The 18,185-nt window shown below is 43.9% G+C and overlaps 1 protein-coding gene across 2 annotated transcripts in view; it reads right to left on the bottom strand.

The window, feature by feature from the left end:
• Positions 1-18,185, bottom strand: part of MAD1L1 (MAD1 mitotic arrest deficient like 1) — a 353,601-nt gene that overhangs the window by 111,601 nt on the left and 223,815 nt on the right. For both annotated transcript variants that reach the window (XM_017813643.1, XM_017813644.1), the window contains one exon: positions 11,866-12,073. In XM_017813643.1, the coding sequence (XP_017669132.1) occupies positions 11,866-12,073 (208 nt within the window). The remainder of the gene's footprint in view (positions 1-11,865; positions 12,074-18,185) is intronic.

Here is an 18,185-nt window from a genome sequence, read left to right as displayed (position 1 = left end):
CGAATTCCAATCATTAAAAGGAAAAAAACAAAGAATTAGTCAGCTTTTGTTAAGTGTCAAACATTTCCACTCTAAACAATGAGCAAAACAAGGAGAGGTGTTTAATAGCTCTCAGAGCAACTCTATACCTTCCTAAACACTATTTCTGTACCTCTTGCTAATTGCTTATTTGCCCTGGTTGTATGGAAAAGCCTGGCTCACTCCATCTTTGACAGAGGAGAACAGCAGTGTTTAACATGCTGCAGGAGGTGTGACATGCCTAGTTCTAATTTTTACCCTTATTTATTTCTGTTGGGGTTAGCAGCTGAGGACTCTGAGCTACCTGAGGCGTAACTAAGATGCCATTAGCTTTAAATCTGTTCCTAAGTGCTGCAAGCAGCCTCTCCATTTGGCTTAGGACATCACCTTGCAGATGAAGCCTTTGCATATGTGGGAACATTCCGCTTAAAATTTTTCCTTTCTCTAAAAACTTCCTAGGGATTCTGGAATGGAAGCACAGGGTAATGCTCCCCTCCTCTTTCCTAGGGTTTTGCAGGCTGTGAAATGTGAAGGATCCTATAGTAGAAAGAATTTATTTGAAATGGAAGCGAAGAGTAATCTCTGTTACTCCTTGTAGCACCATGGGAGTCCAAACACGTTCTGCAGGGAGCTTGCAAATGCATCAGCACCCTGCCCACGTACCGGGGAACGGTCTCATCATGGAAACAACCTGACCCGGAGTTCCTTTCCATGGTGGCTGATGATGGAAATGCCTTTAGCCCAACATCTGTTACGCAGCTCCAACATCACCAGTTCTAACTCGGGACTTATTTTTATCACTTTTCTAAAACAGGACAGAAACTTCCCCTCGCCTAAATTCTGCCTCGTCTCAGGGAAGGCATTGCAATATGGCAGTCTAAAAGGGGAATCACACGCCGTCGTCATTACCAGCCTATTCAGAAACCCTTTGCTGAATCTTTCAGATCTGAGCATCTCTTTGATGCCACCAGCAGTGAGATTTCTGATGACACATCCACAGTCTCCAGTGAAGGTGGGATGCTGCTGCCTTCGGTCCTTTTTTACAGAAGACTCTGATCTATTTAATTTAAATACTTTTGCTGCACACCTATGATGGTGTCTGATCATGGCAGAAGGTAACTTTACAACATTGCACACCTACCCAAGAACTCACCATGTCACAGTCCTCCGACAGGACCCATCAAGACTCTTCTATTCAACAAAGACAGAAAAACACTTGAAGAGCCAGAGAGTGAAAAGGCAATTTGTGAATCTGATTTCATCTTCAGCTTTTCATCTGTCTGATTTTCCTCCATTGAGCTGGAGCTGGCTGTATATAAGAATGAATATGCTGTTCCCTAATGGAGGCTGAATTGACTTGCTCCTCTCTAACTGGAGATCATGCCAGATAACCTGGCACTGAAATGGAGAAAATATGGAAACACTGCAGTAGTGAGGGCAGACTCCATCAGCTGCCACCATACCAAGTAGCTTTAGTTTACTTTAAAAAATGGACTGCTCCCAGATGCTCAGAAATCCCTAATGGGCAGACATGACTTTCCTGCATTTTAGGATTTGCTATGATTTAATACGACACCTTTGCCACCTTGGCACAAAACTACATCAGCAGCACGAGATGCCCAGACCAAAGCCAGAACTATGAGAGGGTCTTAAGCCTTTAGTTTAGGATATCCTGTGATTATAACCACTGGACAAGCTGCCCAGAATACGTGGACATTGGCAAACCAGGTTGATAGGTGTGATAGTGCTAAGAGAGGCTTTTCTCCCTCTCTATTGATGTCCTTATGTCAGTACCACATTCAAAAGGCTATCACAGCATTATCACATCATGGTACTGATGTCAGTGCCATGATTAAGATGGCAAAGTAATTACAAGTGTCTGCTTTCATACGCTGATTGCTTTCCAAATAGATGTTCCTCGTTCCAAATAAATCCACTATGGATTAACATTTCTCCCGCTTGTTCACCACCTTGAATGTATTTGATTAGAAAAGCCTGATCAAAACTCTGCTTGACCATTTTTCAGCACTTCACCATTTTTCTTTTCCTCATCAGGGAGAAAAGTGTATCCATTAGTTAACCTTTTCAAACACATTCTTTTTGTAGCCTAATTCAAAGAAGGATTATACAAAAATCGTCAGGCTCGGCATGTGAATAGCTTTTTGTGAGCACAGGGAACAAGCATTCATATATCAGAACATCAGCATGGGGAGATAAGGGAGCTGTATACGTGAGAGCTTATCTGAATGCAAGATCAGCCCTGTGAAACCAGCATAAACATCAAGGACACAATCCATATATTGATGTAATTCTTAGTGGTACTAGTGCATTTGTGTGAATTTGCAATTAAATAAAGCTTATTTCTTACAAAGAAAACAAGAAGTTAAGGATATAATTCAAGGCCTATGGAGATCAATGGAAATTTTTTTTCATTGCATTTGAATATAGCTTCGTCTACCTGCCTCCCAACATGCCTATTAGAATATTAAGAAAGAAATTACCTAGACTTTGTTTGTACAACTTTTAAACAGGCCAAGAAATCCTCAATTCTCATAGTCTGCTTTCTAACCCAGTAAACCCAAAGCCTTTCCTTTCATTCACAGCTAACATTTAATGTGTTTTAATCCACATTAGTTTCATACCTAATAAAGTCATTGAAAATACCACAAATAGATGTGGGTGGCAAATTAACTGAGGCAGGAAACATAACTTTGAATCTCCTGACTTTTAGGCAATTAAAATATCAACTTAATTGTTGGATCTGTGTAGCTTCTCTCATTTTAATATGTAAATCAGTCTCTATTACACTATAGCTCAAAGAATGTGTGACTCGGCTTACTTGATTAGGCTGGGAATTGCTGGTCCTGCTGTCACCATGTTTACACTTTAGTGACAACTTTGCACATCAAATTCACATAATGCAATGTCATCAACTTACTCATCAAATACAAACTTCTTAAATACAGCCGCTGCTCTGAAATATTGAAACAGCCTTATTTTACTTCATTTACAGCTCCTAAATAATCAGTGCAAGTGAAAAGAAAAACTGGGAATTCAACTGCAAAACAGTATTTTCCAGAAAAAAAAGAGCTTCCCACAGACAGAGAGGGGAACCAGAAAAGCAGTCCATGCAAACAATTATCCTTTGGCTTCTGATTTTTAGTTGTGTGTTCCCCCTTTAAAATACAGAATGAGGAGACACATTTTATTTCTCAGTCTCCCCACAGTCACCCCACCTCATTTGGGATTCCGTGCTAAGGAGCCCCGATTTATCCTCTGAAGACAGTCAGATTTCAGCTCCCAGCCATGTATACTTACCTGGAAATTGAAATGAGGACTCCAGAGAAAAACAGAAAATTCAGTCTTTTTTTTCCTGTTATGACCCTGTCACAACAGGGAAACCACCATCTTGGATAGTATGGAAAGGGTCAATATGCTCAATATTTTCCCATTCCTGTAATCTTTTCTGAATCTAATAAACATCCCCTACCAAGGGGACGTTCACCTTGCCAGCACAAGGCTTTTTAAGACTTTCCAGTATCCTTGACACCCCTTGCAAAGTTCCTCCACTAGATTTCCACCACTCTCTACTGCTCACAGAGGCATTGAGCTTTAATTTCCAGGAGAAACAATACATTGACAAGAGGCAGAGCAGAGATCTGAGGCTCTCCGCTGCCGGAGCGCTCCACCACGCTGGCAGGATGGTTTTTCTGAAGTCAGGGAAATCGTGTCGGCCTGAATTTGAGACATCAGCACAAGCCTTTCTTCTCAATCCTGCTGATGAATGAAAGAGCATTTTCAATTGTGTACATCCAGAGGCCTTGTGGCACATCGGGCCTAATCAAAAGCTGCTTCGTGCAAACTGCTGTCAGAGTCAGCTCATACCACAGCCTCGCAGGAGCCAAAGGGCAGCTGCAGATAATACTGCATTTCCTTCTCCTCAGGAGAAATGCTGGACTGGAGAGATGATGCAGGAGCATCCTGACTGTCACACAGACACCGAGGAGGCCGCAACCAAACAGTGAGAGCTTGACTCAAATATCCAAGCAGAAAAACACAACTGCCAGAGTTTACCAAGACCCGTAAAGCTCAACAGCCTGTTGGCTTGACTCTGGTTGATGAAGAAACCATCAGCACAGAGGGACACAGAACCAGAGGGATGTAGAACTGTGTCCAGGAAGGTTGTTGTGTTTTAGGTAGTAGTTTCTGTACAGTACAAATTTGTTTTATAATGACTGGGGGTGGTGGGGTGGGAAGGAGTTAAAACACAGAGAGAAGAGGTTTGGATCCTTTTGTTGCTCACTGATTTCTCTCCTTGCAAAGGCTCTGAACTTCCCCTGGGTAGAAATGAAGGAGCACAGCTACTTCTGGGGGTTACTTCTGATAGTGAGAACAATTACTCCTCACGGTCACTTAGTATTTTACTCAGCTACTGATGGACTAGGATCTAGAACCCAAGTCAGCAGGCTTAAAAATACTGTTTCTATCACCGGTTTTTACTCCAAAGCCACATCCAGAGTAAGCCAAAAGGAGATGGAATACTCTCTGTCAGCCCAGGTTTCTCTACACGTTTCCAATTGATTTATCTGCTCCCAGAAGTCCCCTCTAACCTTGCTCTCTGCCCACCTGTAATGACATTAGCTACCTCTGACCTTTCCACCCACCTCAGCAAGGGCAGCCTCTTCCTTCTCAGACATAACACCAGCTCTTTACTGCATCAGTACTGAGTAAGGAAAACACATCGTCCTAGGAAACCAGCAGCCTTCTCCTCAACTGTAGCTTCTTGCAGTGCTACTCATTTCTATTACACCCTGATTCAAGGCAGGATCAATAAGCCCACAGAATCTTCCCTTGGGAGCCTCCTTCCTCATATTGCTACAGAAACCATTGCAGATGTTCTCATAGTTGTGTTTAAATTTGGTCTCCCTCACCACATATACATTTTTATTTTCTTTTCCATTTCCTTCTCTCTCACAACTTATTTTACTACTTTTTTTTCTTTGCAAAATGGCTTTATTTTCTCTGGAATGTGACTTCTACTAAATATTTTGTAATCAACTTCTACACAATGCCTAGCAGCAGGGTAGGAGATGCTTTAAAAAAAAACCTTGTAGGAGCCACTGGAGCTGTATGGAGGCATTATGCAGGTTCACAGGCTGCCTCTTACAAAAACAGAGATATTGAGTTCTTTAAGAATTCCACATGTGAATTGGGTGAAAAAGAATGGCAGGAAGAAATCCTGCAGCTTTTCTGCTCTTTGTGAAGGCTAAGTATAGCCTGGATAGTAACCTCTGACTGACACCAAGTTTTACACATTCGGTAGCTACAACAGAACTACATTACAGAATTTATTGCAAACCTCTGGCTCCCTGGACAGCAGACAGAGTCTGGAATTCCCAGCAATGTCTCACTGGCACCTCCCATCACAGTTTCACTAGGAGCTGCAGGCTTCAGGCATCCTTAGGGGTTTGTTGGGTCAGCAACCCTTGGCCCGCTCGTGTCCCGGCCGCTCGCAGTGCACAGATTACGTTGTGCTCAGGGGCAAGTCTCTGGTTGTTTCACAGATTCATGGCATGTTGCCACAGGCAGGGCACATTGCTTGCAATATACTCAGTGCTGCATGACTTCATATCTGCATTATTTCCGAAAAAACCTCGGGAATCCATCTGGATGACGAATACTATATACGAAAAAAACAACTTTTTTTTTAGCTAGGGAATGTTTCTCCCAGCCCTCTTGAGACTTTTAATTCAAGCCAGGAAACCTGGTTCTTTATAGGTGCCTGCACTGATTTCAGTAATGCAGAACATTTACCATCAAAGGCCACAAAGGCTTCAAGGCATTTTCCTCTTACGGTTACACTGCCCAAATCCACTGACACCCTCGTAATGTCAAAGGGTTTTATGGACTCTGCCCCCAGCCACTGTAATGCTGTCTATCTGAAGTACAGGAGGTCCCAACCTGGCTGGAGTCTTTTAGGAAAACGGGTATATTTAGCAGCACCACTGGTTATCTGTGCTATGCTGAGACAAAAGGATATGGATGATAAGGAAGGGAATCAAAGTAAGCGCTATTTAAACTATCAGCTTATTCCCAGTCTTAATATACTATTCAGGTCCCAGACTGGCCTAAATGTCTTGCAGAAGAGAAACTAGCACCATAAAAACAATAATGAGAACTAGCTGAGAGGTGGGGGGATTGCCCCATGGAGGCCCAGCTCCTCAGCTGCAGAGTCAGCACAGAAGGGCAGCAGCTCTGAGCGGGTCAGGAGGAGCAGCTCCCAAGGACTGCTGGTAATAATGCTCATCCTGTGTGCTGCTTTCCATATAATCTGTGGTTTGCACACCGAAGCTACGTAACATCTCGGATGCAGGGAACAGTAGGGAATGATTTCTTCCCCCATCAAGGATATGTGGCCATCTCTGGAGTGAAAGAGGACAGACCTTCATCAGTGCTCAGCAAAACACCAGAGGCAAAGTCAAGCTCTTTGTTAACTTCAGATGAAATTGGGATATGCAGAAAGCAATTTACTGAGAAACAGGCAGGGCACAAAGGCTAACATCCTGCTCTTACCAGAAGTCCCCCAACATTTGAAGGCAGCAAATGCCCTGGACCTTTGTGTCTTTTTAGAATGAAGGCAACTCCTTCAGTACAAACTGAAGGGGAACTGGAATGTTAAACATCAGCAAAAGAAGTGTCACCTAATGAATCCTTCTTCTGCTTTAGGAAGAGGCAGTATGTGACTGAAGGAGAGCTGCCCTCCATGCACTCACCTGGCCCAACACTCTTTGACCAGTGGGATGCTGGGAGCCATTAACACAAAGTGAGGAGTGAAGGCTGCACTTGCACGTGTGCACCCACCAGCAACTAAGGTCATGGAAAAATCCTTCATCAGGTGGACTCAGGTTTCATTCACAGGTGCAGCCCTCATCATGTGTGGATTCCCTACACAGATGGTAGGAAGCACCAAGGCTTCCAAGCACCAACAGCTCAGCCAACTGTGGATGGAGAATGGCAACTTCTAAATTCCATCTGCTCCTTTTTTGTCGCCTTCTGTACTCAGAAACACATTCATCAGAAGCACAAGCACACTGGGACAGTGACAAATTTTGCCATCTCTGGCTTGTCACTTCAACAAGATTAGATTATTTTAATATTAATTCATTACCCAATTTATATTCAATTAAATACATTTTTGCAAGGCCCTGACAGGGCAGTGATGCTGGGACAGCCTCTACTGAACGCCAGATGTAGCATCTCTGTCGGGGTCAAACACCTGACTCTGAGTGAGATTCCCCAGTCCTTCAGTAAAGACCCCCTTTTCCTACTTTTTCCTAACCAGGGAAAAAGGACACTGAAACTACTGAGATAGATGAATAGCTTTCCTTTTCAGTGGGATTATGTTCACTTCCAAAATTCTCCACAGATGGTTGAAATCAGAGCTGATTTCCCCATCTTCCTTCCTGGTAGGGGTGCCAGCCTGTCTCTCACCAGAAAGAATATTAAAAGCACTTTTCCTCTTTCTCACAGGGAGAGGCTGCCTGAAGTAGGGAATGCTCCACTGTACCTGCGGGATAGCAATAAATCACGAGTGCTCATGGAAAATTCACATTAGTGCATTCTTTTAGTCAGGAACCAGCTTCCACAGGTCATCCATTCCTACCTTCAGATATACTACCTTTAAGATGAGAACACAAATAGAGATAATGAGCACCTGAAGCATTCTCTCTCATTTCTACCTCTGCTTCACTACAAGCCATTACTTCTGTCAGCTCCCCATTAGCTGCCACCTACATATTTGCTTGCAACTAAGATCCAAATCCATCTCTAGCAGTGCCAGAAATCAAGAGGCCCACCAGGACCACACAAGACCAAAAGAAAGGAAGATCTAAACAAAAATTGCCTGGAGAGAAACAGAAGAAAAAAAACAGAAAAAGCTATGGAGCTGGAAGAAAAAAAAAGCAGCAAATGCAGACTGAAATACAAAAAGGGGGTTGGGAGGAAGGTGTGAAGATTACAGGAAAGAGAAATGCAAAACTGGAACAGATTCCAAGTCTGGGCAGCAATGCCCCATGCCACCTTTCCAAAGCTGTTACAATCTGCATCCCTGTTTCCAAGACAGCAGGACTCGGAGCCTCTCCCCAGATGGCTGTCTGACCTTGGTGCACCCTGCTCTTACACAACCCAGCCCCGGCAGAGGAACACGACACCCACAAAGGCACAGCCCATGCCCAGAGTGCAGCAGCCACAGACCTGCCCTGTCAATACAACACGAGCCTGAGTGCAAATTTATATTTTGGAAAAGGACAGCATGTGGTTTGTAGCTCACGCTGTTAAAAGCTCTCCCTGCAATACCCCTGGCCCCCACCTGAACAGAGACTATTACGGCACAAATGAGAGGAGAGGGCCACTGAACTATGTGGCAAGTTGCCAGGTTGTGCTGCAGCCTCCAGTGGTTATGCTCAAAGAGATTTAAAGTCCAGCATAACCTTGATTTTTAATAGAGTCACATTTAATGAGCTTTAACGTCCACAGTAATAATTTTCTTATTACCTATCCAGGAGTCGGAACTATGATCAGAAATAACGTGCTGCACTCCAGTCCAATGAAGGAATTTAATAATGGCCAATACATTATTATCAAAACCATCAAGATCATTGTCCTTAATGCCTTTTATTTGGTTGGTATATTTATAATTCTGTGAACCACAAGTGTAGCTGTTGCAGACCACATAAGCTTGCTGAACACAGCAAACCTGACCGGCTACTCAAATCCCTCACCTCAGCCAATTGGCCAGTCAGGTTATATGGCAAAAAAGGACAATAAAATCTTACATTTACCTCTATTTATCTAAAGACAAAATGAAAGCTTACATATGACCTTTGTTGTCCTCTCAGCTTTTGTCCACACTCTTCCTACTCTGTCCTCTCTCTCTCTTCATCCCATTCAACTCTGACAGCAGGGATCTCCCACCCCAAAAGCTCAGAGAACTGAATTTGCCTCTTGCATGTGTTATACAAATGAGCTGGATAAACAGACAGATGGGTCTTGCAGCTGACAGAAAGGGGTGCAAGAAAAACTCCAGTTCTTCTTATTTTTGTACAGAAACAGCTTCACAAACCTCACCGAAACCTGCTCCCTTATTATGCACAACAAACACCCATCCCTGGGGCAGCCAATTGCACAGTGACAAACAGAACAGAGGGAGTTTCTGCCACACTCTCCCCATTTCACACCTTGAAAATACACTGAAGTGGAAGGCATATGGCAGCTGCTCCTGTGGGCAGAGCTGTGGAGATCCTGAGAAAACATCAAAAGCTGTACCTTCCATTTCTTATCCAGAGGGAGACAGTGTGAGTTTTCTGGCCATGTGAATCCATGTTGTTAAGCCACTGCTGAACAGCTGCTGCATTCACACTGCGGATGCAGGATGGAGTCAACACAGAAATGGACGCAGCTTGCACGGCACACTCGATGAGCTGTCCCCCGACCCACCAGGAGCATTCCCTGCCCCAGCAAGAAGGACAAATGTGGCATTCACCTGGCTGATTTAAAGCCAGCTTAGAATCACCCACTAACCTTGCAGTCAGTGCCCTAACATCCTCAGTGTCTCTTGCACATCCCAATAATACAGCCTTCATGCTCCAACCGTGCTGCTGAATTCCCACAGCAGAAAGGAGAGTTTAGGAGTATTTATGGCAATGTGCCCCCATGCATGACAGTGATGCAACAAGCATATGAAATACAAGGAAAAACACAAGACCTTTCCATATAACCTGGCTTATTAACACCTTCACCCTGGTCTCAAAGAGAGTCATCCACGGGGCTCCTCCATCCTTCACTAACAGCTCTTTTTCCCCATTTTGTTTACAAGAACCACTTCCCTATGCACTTATAGGCACTCTGAGAATGCAAAGGACCCTCCTGTGACTGTGATAAATGACACTGAAGTATTTCCCACTCTGCTAGGCTCTGCAGCTGATGCTCTCTCCCATCTGAGCTGGTGACCAAAAGTCAGAATGATGTAGCTTGGGACTGAGGTAAAAGGGAAAAAAAAGGATCACATACACGAGGCTGGAAACACCCTGAAACCCAGTGAGCTGTTTGTTTTTCTGTTGGAATCAAAGGCAGAAGAGAAAACAGCTTTAAAAATGCATCCCTTCTGAGCTAACAACAAACCTGGTAACATCCCAGCACACAGGCACCTCACAAACAGCTAAAAGCAACTGCATGAAAGGCAGCAGAATAATAATTCTGACTAAAACGTCACAGGAGGCACACGTGAGAAATGCGTTCCCCCAGAAGAGATGGTCTAATTACTGCAGATGATACCCCAGAGGTTCATTCAGCAGCAGCAGAGACACAGAGCTGACCTCACCTCTGCAGCCTCTGTGCCCTCCCTGGGCTCACAGGGTACTGCCAGCCCCGTGGACCCACAGCATCAATGTGCCAGGTACTCAGAACATAATGACAGACAAGGGCATCTGGGCAGCAGCATCTACTGCAACTTAAACCCCTAAAACTCAGTGCATTTCACATTCAAATTGCAATGAAAGAACTATCCCCAAGAACTGCTCAGTGGGGGTCTCAGACTGGAAGCTCCCACGGACAACAACGGTCTCTCCTAAATGTTTGCCAAGTGTTTCATGCTTATGCATTTGTTAAAACATCCACTAGCAGCAGTGACAGGCTGTCACTTACCTCCAGCATCCAGTCAGCTCTTTACTTTACAAACCACCCCATCTGCACTTCTCACCATCATATTTTTAAGGCTATATAGTGCCATAATCCACTATGAGATGTCGGAACGAACACATTCTCTGCAGTAACAAAGTGCCATTGTTTGAGCGATGGGAAAACAAGTAAGTTGCTGAGAATTTTGGTTTCATAACAGTGAAAGATATTTTCTTCTGCCCTTTTGTGGGTCTGAAATCTCCAGCACATGTGGCCTTTGAGAAAAGCTCTGCTCTCTCAGCCTCATCTGAGGGAGGCTCCTGACCTCAGGACACTGACCACGTACGTGCAGCTGGAACACACCAGGACCTTCAGCTCTCTTTTATTCTTCTCTTCTCTAATAAAATTGGTTTGAGGGCATGGGAGAGTTACAGCAGTAAGATTTCCTGGGCTCTGCAGTATGACTTGATTCTGCCTGGTCCCTCAGAGTGTTGCAGGTGATGGGTCCGGCTTTACTAACGTCCTTACCTTGATTTACAGAGTCTGAGAGCATGTCTGGAGGTGTTGATTTTGGGGTTACTTTACTAAAAAGTCTCATTCAGGTACGTGAAGGGAAGAGAGATTGTACTGGAGAGCCACAGATCCTGTGAAACATATTTAGCTCGGTGAAAGATGTACTCTGCTTTCATGGAGTATTGAATGTAGCTGTGATTAATGGGGCACATATTCACTGATAAACAATATTAATTTGTTTTAAGCCAGGTCTGAAAAGATTTCAACCACTTGCTTCCCTGCAGCTATGAAAGTTATTTCCTGCTGTCTGTACTACCTCAAGGGCTAAACCAGCCCTGAAAGGAAGGAAATATTTCCTTTCACTCCATCAGCAGCACCAGCCTATGAGGGCTGTTGTATGGGTATTTCATTTATCAGGAGCAAATTATATGTATCATTATTATTTAGCCTTAACACCCACCCTCAACCAAACTGCCACAGGATTGCCACCACACATTCACTTTCTCCTGCATCAACACAGCTTTTTTCATTTTCCTTATAACCACTCCATCAAGCACATAAAGCACGCTGTCTGCAATGCCTCCATCTGCTTCTGCAGTCAGTTCCTTTGGCAACATGGATGAATAAATGCATCTCCAGGACCAGAAGCCAGCAGCCTACCTGCAACTTCTTGCGGTGACTGAAAACTCCCAACTCCTTCCAGATTCCCCGAGATGGAGCCGCCTCCTTCGAGCACCCTCACCATCTCCCGCAGCCTTTCACACTCCTCCTGGAGCTGCTGCTGCTCCTCCTTGCGCTGCTGCTTGGCCAGAGTCGTGGGGTTCATGCTGAAATGAAGAACTTTGGTTCTGCTGGGGTCAAAGTCGCCCTGTGTGGCAGAAACGACAGAAGAGCATTGAGTAACTGATTCAATCTCTGAGTCCACCCAATCTGTACTGCTCTGTGAAGCCAAAAAATGTTACAGGAGATAAAAAAAAAGGTGACATATATGCAGTGACAATGTTTTATTCCAACAGTTGAAGTCAGTCAAACCCAGTGTTGTTTCACCTTCTCTTTCTACTCCATCTTTAAAAAAACACTCAAAACAAAAAACAAAAAAAGAAACAACAAATTAAAAAAAACAAATAAACCAGAAAAAAAACATAGAAACACTCCACTCAACAGAATTTGCTCCCTGGCTGACACCTCCATGGTTAAATTTAACTCCAGAAATTAAGTTTTATAACTGTATTTTAAATCTCTTGATAGCAGGAGCTTATAATGAACACCTAGATACACCCTTAAATTACAGCAGGACACCCAGTACCAGCCTCATTTATTGCTCATATGAGCCAGCAACATCCATGTGACTCCAAAGGTGGAGTCACTAGCAAGTTGTATCAGCTTGTCCCAAGCAAGGGAACAGATACTCCATTCTTTCTTCTCAGAGGTGAGTTGTATTTACAGCAGTTTAAATAGTCAGACAAATCCTATGATGGTAAACTAATATTCTTTCAAAGAGAGAGAAAAACACTGATGTTACATTTGTGATTTCAGAGAGACAATTTTCACATAAACTACAGGAAGCCTCATGACCATAAATGTAGTAAAGCATGTGCTGCCACAGCACTCTACCCAGCTGAAACCCTATAGCAGTGTCTGTATAAAAAGGTATTTTATATGGTAATATTTTTCCTTCAATTAAATCTCAGGACCTAAAGTGATTTTGTAAACATTAATTAATCCTCAAGAGCAGCATGAGGTAGATATTATCCCAATCTTATCATTTCATTTCCATTAAAGACGTGCTAGAACTTTATGTGGGGGTTTTTTCAAGCACACCAGAGCAGAGAATGAGCAACTTCATCCTGCATTGCTGGTCATTGCTGGTCAGAGACCCTAGAAGATCCCATTCCCAAACATCTTTTGTTGAAAATACTCTATTCACATATTGTAAAGCATCTCAGCAGGCAGTGAACTGCTGAAACTTGCTGCCCCAGGGCCTGGCAGCAGACATAAAACTGCTTCAAAAACAGGCTTGACAAATTCATGGACAACAGCCCCATAACTGGGCCATGCCAGGGGAGGACAGGGGAGCATCCTCCAGCATCTCTGGGAGAGTGGACAAGTTTATGGGCTCTCACAAAATAATATCTTCCATCACTGTGGTCAAAGATGCTTTTCTGGGCTTTTTTACATTGGCCTTGGCCACGATAAATTTAGGAGAGAACCAGAGGACACAAGCAGCATCTTGGAGATGTCAAACAGAGGGAGAACAAAGTCAGCTGTAACACCACCTTATTAGATATACTCTCCCCAGTGACACACTGGCATTTACAAACCAGTAAATGCACCAGCTCTCTACTTTCTCATGCTATTTGCACTTCAGGACTCTTCCAGACAGGTCAGGGCACTCCTCATTCTCATGTTTGTCTTTCGAGGGAAGAGATTCAACCCCAAAGTTTGTGACAGGGTTTACACTGGCCAGCAAAAGGATGCTCTCGATATCAGCACTGCAGAGCCTGGTTCTCCCTGCACAGCCTCTGCTTCTGACCAGCCAGGAAGGGCAGCTCTGGCCCTGTCTCCCTTGCCAAGGTCAGGCAGAGCTCACAGCTCCTTGTCCCAGCTGCCACCACCATTCCAGCTCCAGTGTAGGGATCACCATCACTGCAGACACTCACATGTGGCACGGGGTAGCAGCAGGATCCTGGAGGATCCTGTGTGAGGAAAGCCATGCCCACCTGGAGACTGCTGCAACCCACAGTGCACCAGTCTGTTTATTTTGCAGGTTTTTTAGTCTTTACTATCATCTCTCTGGCCTTTCTATAAAGCCCTGCCATGAAGCTGCAGTGCTTTGGCTGTTACAGATCTTCCAGACCATTTATCCTCTCCTTTTATAACATGCCCCCCTTGAAAAATTATGTTCTAAAACTCAGCACCAGGGCTCAGCCTTATTTTTGGGGTTCACCAGCTCCCCTCAGCACATCATTCTGAAGTACACCAAGACAGGCAAATATCTTAAAAGCCCACAGTGAAAAGAAGGCTGTGGCAGAGTCCATCTCATTTAGCATTTCTGGGAGATCACTAACATATTTGCTATGCTACCCACATTTTTGGGCTAGGGGCAGCAGCTTTCTCTTTCTTTTACACAGCACACATCAAACCAGTACATTTCTCCCTAAAGCTAAAATATTAGTGCAGCTGGTTTATATTATAGCAATGCCTAAAAGAAACCAAGTGAGACAGGAATCCCAGCATGCCAGGTCCTGTACAAACCCCACAGGAAACCACCACCTAAAGCCCAAAAAGCAGACAGCAAAGCCTGAAGTCTGGTATGTGAGGAGAGTGCAGGTATGGAAAGATCCAGTCTCCAGTTCCAGATTCCTTAGCAGCACCGTGGCAGAAAAGAAAATAAAAGACATCTCCAGAGCTGCCCCTTCTCACCACCAGAACACGCTGCTGCCTTACACAGTTGCACCAAGCAGAGCGTTCCTTAAGTCCCCAGGAAATTTACTGACATCCTATGGAGTTTCAAATAAACGCACGAAGCTTTCCATGGAAACGCTGCAGACCAGAGGCAATGTCTGATGAAAGGGATCAGTCTCATGTGCAGGTAAAGCAGAAAGTCAAAATAGTATCACAGCTTCGATCGTTCGGAGTGTTATTCCAAATTTCTGGAGGTTGGAAGTGACTTTGTGTCGTGAAAATGAGGGGTTTAGGGTTGGCTCTAGGAAGAGTCACGGTTGGAAACTGCTAAATATAACAGACAGAAAAGCAGCATTAAAATCTCACCAGCATTTGAAAGACATGAAACCCTAATGCTGGTAGGAAACCAGGGACTGAAGAAAGCAAACAACCTCCTCCTGGAGTCCCTTTAGCTCTGGAAAATGTAAATTGCTGTTTTTCTCTGTCAACTGCTCTTCTCCCCACAATAAATTAGTCTTACTGATCATAACTGTGTCCTTTCAGTTCTGCATCAGAAGTCTGGAAAACGGTGTTTCAGGCACTGGGAGAGACTTAAAACAGATCTGCCCGTTTATAAAATAATTTCTAATCTTGGGCCACTGAAGAGGAACACCAAACAGTGGCATTTGAAAGGCGGGTACAGAAGAGACAGCCACCTTCCTTGAACAGGAGCTGGGACTCCCTGAACAGCTGCCCAGGCACAGCTCCAGATGCTGCTTCTGTGCTGAACCAACACATGCAAGGAAGTATTGCTTAACAGAGTTAAAAAGTATCTTGGAACAAACAGTAATGTATCCCTGGTTTATCCAAGAAGCATGAAAAGAGTGCTGCAGGTTTGGAAACTTGGCCTGAATGCAAGACTTGACCAAATCCACTTAAGCTCATGGTACCTTTATACAGAAATATGAGACATTTGGGGGATGCAATCCATGAATGACCTATAGACTGTCCCTCTGTTGGAAAGTCACCCTGGCCCTGGCTCATTCAGTAGGTAACTTGGTAGCTCATTGTGCTCATCAGCACATCATGGTCAGTGTCTCAGAGAGCAAAGATGATACATTACTACCAGTTTCTCAGCAGTATCTCCTCTCTACCCCTATTTTATCCAATAACTGAAATTTGTAGAGCTGCTGAAGAGTAAATGACTTGGAGAGTCAGAGAGAACTGCTGGCATTCATCGATTCTTCTTTCAAGGAATAACATTGAACAAGTAATTCAGATTTGTCAGAAAAATGTACACAGAACTTCAATTTAGGGGGAAGCAATAAATACCTTGATTGATTACAACCAAGTCTGGTTGACACTCAAAAGAGTGGATTATTCATTCCTGGAAAGCAAGATGCTAACCAGCTGATTTGGTGCTTAAGGCAGCAAAATAATTTCTGTGCTCTCAGAAGGGCACTGGACATTTTACAGAGATGATTTGTTGACTCCACATGTTAATGTGCTCTACGATTTGTGAAATAATTTTGTTTTGATGCATTATCCTCAACCTTCCAGGCACGTGCCCCAGGTATGCACAAGGGAAACTCTCTCACGGACCACCAAGAAGAACCATCCCACTGCTCCTGTCCCAACTGCACAGTCACTGTGTGAGACAGACACCACAGATGCCACACACAAATATTGGCTTAATGCAATATGTTCCAAGAACACTCTGGGACATGGCAGAACTATTTAGTAAGACTCTGGCTATCAATAAACTTTCTGACAAAAGACTGTAGAAAAAAGAATTTGCAACAGAGCCAATTTGTCATCTAGAACAGAGGTACAAGCTCAAGTCAGATGCTGCTGCCTCCCTTCTCACTTCCATCTCCCAGCTTGAAAAAACCACCCTGAGGAGATAATTGTGCTGATGCTATGTGTCATTTTTTAAAACTATATTATCGGCAAACAGTCAGCATGTTGGTCTATGTGTTGAAATTACAGCTCAAAAACTTCCTAAGTAATCTGCCCATTAGGGAAGAATCAGTCAAGTGCCAAAGCAATGAATGAAGACAGAACTGCTTTAATCTCTGGAAAACAGAAACTTTTCCTTTAGAAGAGAAGTTGTTTAGAAGAACAATGAAAGCTGCCAGTGACAGCACCTTGAAAAGGGATGAACTTATTTTGGCATCTCTCCTCCTGGTTGTTTGAAAACTGCACAGTCCCAATTCAGCAATGTCTTTCTCCAGGAGCTATAAAAGCTTTTCTCTCTACTCCACTCACTTTCACAGGCACACAGGTAAGAATAAAGTACTTAAAACCATGTGGACTACTTTACATTTGATGAAACGTTCAGTGCTTAACAGCCCCATTTAAGGTCTATTCATCTTCTGCAGGTATTTCTGATCAGAAGGTAGAGCTGGTAGCAAAGGGAATAGTCTCCACTGGTGTGAATGTGTTTATCTAACATCACTAATGAAATTAAAGAAGTCCATACATCCCAAAAAGGCAACGACTGTCAGGATACAATGTCAGCAGGCACTGTCAAAGACCTTCAACTGACTTCTTCATAGGCTCCTCCTGTTTAATGCTTCTCTAAAGCAAAGTTGTCAAAACCCATAGATGAGGCTGACATGCGCTGAAGTGCCTTATCTCTTTCACAGTCTCGGTATCTATCAACCTTAAAAGATTGTGATTTCTGAGCAGCACAATAAATTCTGGCGGAGCATATGGACAGCTGAGTTAAATTGCTGCTCGCTGGCAATACAACAGCTTGTGCTTGCCCCTGCTGAGAAAAGGCTGGCGATTGGAAGCTCTTCAAGGAAAGGACCGTTTCTTCTTCGCGCGACTCTCGCACGCGGTGAGCGCCACCCAAATACGAGCAGCACGCGCTGCTGCCTCCCCAGCCAAGGAACTTCTTTCCGTGCTGACTTCTTCAAAGAGAGATCTCCAAGGTTTCCGGACTGGGATGAGTTATTCACAATACTTGAGAATTTAAATGGAAACAATTTAAGGAGCTTAGTAGATGATATCAGCGTTAAATGGGTCAGTAGTTACCTTGGAAGAACACTGGAAATAAAGTCTGCATCTAGCTGTAGGAGACAGATGGGAAAGTTTCTTGTATACAAATATAAAACATAAAGCATCAGCTGGGGGGATGGTGGAAGGGGAGCGTTTGAAAAGCGTCCAACTGGCCAGGGAATGCTCTTGCTTCCACTTCTTAGCTGTTGTAGGCAAAAGCTAGCTTAAATTGTGAACACTAACACAGCAGATAATTGGGTATATGCAGGTGGTGAATGTCCAAACTTGAACTTTTGAACTCTCCAGCAGAGCATGTTACCTCCTCACTGCAGGCACAGCCTGATTATAAATTTTGGTAAATCCTGGACTAAAAGAGAAGTGGCACATCCTGAGTCCTCCAAAGACAGGCGGACATGAGACAGAATCAGCCTTAGGAGGCTGATTAGAAGCTGATCAATGATTTAGGCTACTTGGATGGGGAAAAGCAGGAGTTCCAGAAAGAAAAGTGGTGCTGTGAAGATGAGTTCCCAAAAAGAGAAGCGATCCCAGAAAGAAGAGGGCCTGCAAAGAAGGTGACGATCCTGGCTGCA

Source organism: Lepidothrix coronata, unplaced genomic scaffold, assembly GCF_001604755.1.
Source record: "Lepidothrix coronata isolate B3197 unplaced genomic scaffold, Lepidothrix_coronata-1.0 Scaffold41, whole genome shotgun sequence".
Taxonomy (NCBI): domain Eukaryota; kingdom Metazoa; phylum Chordata; class Aves; order Passeriformes; family Pipridae; genus Lepidothrix; species Lepidothrix coronata.
Note: the sequence above shows the minus strand (reverse complement) of the source record. Positions and strands in the feature narration are given on the sequence as shown.